Source organism: Phallusia mammillata, chromosome 7, assembly GCF_965637545.1.
Source record: "Phallusia mammillata chromosome 7, kaPhaMamm4.hap1.1, whole genome shotgun sequence".
NCBI lineage: Eukaryota > Metazoa > Chordata > Ascidiacea > Phlebobranchia > Ascidiidae > Phallusia > Phallusia mammillata.
Genome location: NC_137258.1, coordinates 5,240,306 through 5,245,101, shown reverse-complemented (window position 1 = coordinate 5,245,101; position 4,796 = coordinate 5,240,306). Strand labels below are relative to the sequence as shown.

Sequence of the window (4,796 nt, the reverse complement as noted above, 5' to 3'; positions counted from 1 at the left end):
AAAGCACATTGCTTATGTTTCAAACCAGCTGATAATTATTTGCGTGATATTTACAAAATCGTCACAAATAGGCCGAACAAAAGATGAAACTAACAAATGTGAGTGTCCGTTTGAAACTAATTTTGGACTGAAATTAATAATTTTGAACTTGCTTTCGACATATTTTACGCAAAAATAATTACAAATCAGAAACTTACAAGACAAATTTACAATCAGAAACTTACAAAACAAAATTCGTATGCAACGTTACCAACTTCAACCTACCCTTGAAGATAAATGGAACACACTAAACGCAAGGGCGCTGTACCACAAGCTTAGTTAAGTCCTTCCGATCTTGTTAGGCAACTGTCGTTACCTTTGTACTCGGCTTGGCGGCAACCTTTGTGTCTTTCGGAGTTTTAAGCAACATAATCGCAAACAACGCACTAAAATGGGCACAGAGGGACATAAAGTAACCCACCCATGCAACAATATACGAGCTGCCAAAGCTATATATCGTCTGCTCGTCGCCCAATGCCCGGCGTTTACGGTAATCAAAACCTCCATTTTCACCGAAATCGAAGTCGCCATTGCCAAATATGTTCCTTAGGTCATTGTAGAGATCTAAGTCGATGTGTACGGGCACTGTTGGTGGTTCCTCTGTATTTGTTTTCAGGTGGCGAGGTGCTCTGACGTGGCGATTGTTGGCTGAAATTAAGATCATTCCGACCAGCAGGAAAACAGCTAAAATTAACAACAGACTATGTGTTAAAAGATGGTCAGAAAAAAATTGACCTTCGTTGGTAATTAAGAAATGTATTTTACCTATCGTAAAACATCAGTAAAATGTGTATGAGTACTGTTAGTCCACATAAGGTAATTATATTATTACTTCGCATTGCGTCATTATATCTTTATTTCAGTACTTGAATTAAAAAATCTTGATTTGAAGTTCTAAGTGCTGGATTATGTCAATGGTGTTAGAGGCGCTTCATTATCTTTGAGTACAATGTTGTCGTTTGTTTTGATTGGTTTTGCAACAAGCTCATAACAAACTAAAAACAAGTGATTCGACCAAAAATACTAAAAGGCACCTGTAAAAGTCAAAAGCACTGTGCCGACTCTCAACGACTTGGCGGAATGCCGTCCATAACACGCAGTAACCAGGTTTCCAGCCACAAAACAGGTTCCAACAAAGAGAAACGCCAACGAACATAGCACAAGGGCTGCTCCTGCGATCACCGTGGTTTCGTGGCCGATACCCCACCCATTTCTGTAGACAAACTCTGCTCCTGTGCGAAAATTCATTTCTGAGTTTACATATTAGTTTCAATGCGCTTTTGGAACGGAGATGCTTTTTTTGACTTTGGGCTGCATTGTATGGAACAATTACTTGGCTTGAAACCGTTATTTCACTTTAGGTTTAGACCTATTTCTTAATTTAATTATACGTCGGTCAATTTGGGCCAGTGTCTTTTTTTTACAAAGAGATGTCTTTACGTTGGACATTTCAGAATAAAAGCTCATTTATCGATTTGACTCGCCACAATTAGGTATAAACTACATTACAAAAGAGGCAGCTTAAAGTAGACTTATTTTGCTGCGTAAGGTGAAAATTGCTTTAAAATGGCGGTTGTGAGTCCAAAATCTTGCCTTGGCTTAAATGGGCATAGGTCCTATACTCGCTCTGATACGATTCTACTCGCATCGTCGACTACGAAAACACAGACTTGAATTTGACTCGCAAGGTAAACGACTTGGCCTCTCGTGCAACTTGAAACAGGAGGCTTGTTTATGTAACTGTGTGAAAGTGTCCCCTAAAGCTACTGCTAAAGTAAATACACAAATGCCTATCTATTTAACGCCGAAATTATGACCCCAAATAGCTTAATGTGTGACAATTGCTTATCACAAACATCGAACCATGTCACGTAAAAAAGGACCTGCTTTGTGGGTTTTTAAACTTACTTGAAATTCGCCCAAAGCTCCCAGCGTAGGAATACAAACTGGCGTGAATGCAGCTTCCGGAAGCGTCACAGGCCTAAACATAATAAAAACAAGGTTTTAAGCCAGTGGTTCCCAACCGGGGAGGAATTCCTCCCTAGGGAGGAATTTTAGGAGTTCAGGGGAGGAATTTCATAAAAACTGTAAAAAAAATTTACATTGGAAATGTTACACAATATTTTTGTACACACATTATTATGTCCATTATAATTTGGACCCGGTTCACATTTGGAACCGGTTGTAAAGGATTCTGAAATGGACATCCCTAATTATAAGGTCTATTTCAAATAGCTATAATTTTTTATGTTAGCCTATTTGTTTTTCGTCTTATGGGGAGGAATGAATAGTTCGAAAATGGGCAAAGGGAGGAATGTAACAAAAAAGGTTGGGAACCACTGTTTTAAGCCCAATTCCCCTAACAACTTATTACTAGCTGCTTGCTTTTATAAGTTTAAAGGAAAGGAAACATAACATTTTTCCTGTTGCCTATTGCATCACAATTCCCAATTTCACTAAATGGCAGTGGTTTGTCCTCAAAAACAAATCCGCGTATACGTTAAATAACCAACAAAACAAAGAAACGTGATTTTCTTCGATTTTCAAACCTGTTTTATGGACAAAAGGCATAGGATTTTTTATTTTTTAATAGTAGCCAGCCATGTGCACGTGTTTATTCATATGTACATGCACCAATAATTATCCGCCTTTGGCCTCACAGTCGTGGGTTGTGCTCCATTGGTTTAAGATATTTACCTTGTACCAGTCGTATGCTGCTGCTGCCACAATTCCGAGCACGACACCAACAATTCCGGATGCAACCGAAAAGATTTGCAGAACCACAGCAAATTTCATGACTGTTTTAGTGAACTGTTTATATAAACCTACACAATCGTATCTGCAAAAAATAATTTAACATGTTAAAAAAACAATTTATTAGCGTATATTATGTGCAAAAAATAGTTTAGAAACCTGAAAAAAATGACTTAAAATTTTAAAGCAAATAAGCACACAAAAAATACAAGATCACTTTTTGTAATTCGAACGACAAGGCAAAATTCAGGCTGTGCAATACAAATCTCGATCACTTGTTCCCAAATACTTCTAACATATCCTCCTAACTGTTGCGTCCATTCGGTCTCAGACAAACTACAAGCACCAGCTTCGAAAAAGCAAAAAGCAGTATTTCCAGCACGACTGGAAAACACGAATTTCAGTGATACCTGACACTTCACGTAGAAACAGTCGTTATTGATGACCAACTTTCTTGTAATTCTCATGTATTTTCTGTTCATGTTGCATTAAATAGGCCATGTTGCGTTGGTGCTTCCATTAAAAAAAATACATGTGGTTGACAGCAATGGTTTTGATTATGTATTCTGCGTGAATTATATTTTTATCTTTGGTATCGAACCAAGTGCTTTATACAGCGTTTCTAAATTTGCATGTTCTAACTGATAAAATGTTCTGTATCTGCTCCAAATAAACACAAAACCACCTTGTGTGTATGCTTCATCTAACTGCAAGTTTAAACTTTTCAATGACAATTTTTAATCAATAATATATATATTTCTTGAAGCCCTGTGTATTTGAATATATTTATCGAAAAACATACAAATACCTGAAGCACGCCCAAATTTAAAACCTATTATTCGCCGACGCACCCCACCTCGGATACATTTTCCTGCAAGAATGCTCTGCCTAAGTCCACACTCAACATATGCACCGCGGCAACTGTTACTAACTTTGGCCGTTCCAGAATACGGACAGCCTTCAGCGTTTGTTTTTCAGTTTTTGCGACGTCACTTCGATTTCCACCCTGAGGTCACTAAGCGTGTGTTAATCGCAAACGAATTGCCAGTATTTCAACTCCGGAAAGCGGATAGGAATTATTCCTTGGCCTACTGCTGCATTGTAGTCAGGCTAATGGCTGGTAATTATCACATGTCACTTGTTAATTTTGGCCGGAAAATCTTGGAATGGTCGTTAAGCAGGCCAGCATACTAACGCGGCGTTGATAAAGGGAACTTCCACATATTTTTCGGATACTCATACGAGATTGCGTTTGAATCAAAATTTAAACAGCAGATGGTCATTTGGACCTACTTTGTTGTTTTTGTTTCAAAACATCGGTTATCTCAGTACAAAAACTCGTTTGATCTCATTTTCCCCACGATAAGTATGTTCGGACATGGCTTGGCAAATAAAAAAAATTCTGGTCAACGTTACACAAAATTATGATGTGGGTGCGAAAAGTGACACATGGGAACACATAAAAGTTGTGTTCACCTAAAACTAGAGGTAATATTCATGTAAAATTCGTTATGTATACAAAAGATAGCAAAATGTGGGCTTTTTTTAAAAAAATCGCCCAATCTATTTCGCAGTGAAAGTTTCAAAGGTGAGAGGAAGTTTGCAGTTAAGATAGTGGGTTTTTCTCCCATTTGAGCGAATGTAACTGTTCTAGAATTGAACTGTTATTCAACCGACCTTTTTAAAAAAGTTTTCAGGAAATGTAACCTCGCAATTTGAGTTCCCTGAAAAATCCCCCATTACCAATCTGCAATTCAAATGTCATTTCCTTCGTGAAATGCCCTGAAAGTTTGCTTTTGCTGATTAACATCTGGTTTTGAACGTTTCTTATGTGATTTTAAAGTTTGGTATCGATTTTTTTAATCATTTGCCATATTGCAAGATTTGGTCAGCACTTAACGCAACAGGCTATGTGTGTTTTACATTTTACCTGTACACCGATAGTTGAATTTGCAATTATCTGTCGATTTTTAACTAAAATAGACAACGACCCAAGTTAAATG

The 4,796-nt window shown here is 37.6% G+C and overlaps 1 protein-coding gene across 1 annotated transcript; it reads right to left on the bottom strand.

The window, feature by feature from the left end:
- LOC145239254 (uncharacterized) lies at nt 1-2,869 on the bottom strand. The gene is made up of 4 exons (XM_080102556.1): nt 2,737-2,869; nt 1,948-2,020; nt 1,074-1,271; nt 1-723 (listed from the first exon to the last, which is right to left on the bottom strand). The coding sequence occupies exons 1-4, from the start codon at nt 2,833-2,835 to the stop codon at nt 338-340; spliced, it is 756 nt and encodes a 251-aa protein (XP_079958682.1). The 5' UTR covers nt 2,836-2,869; the 3' UTR covers nt 1-337.
- Nucleotides 2,870-4,796: the final 1,927 nt, after the last annotated feature.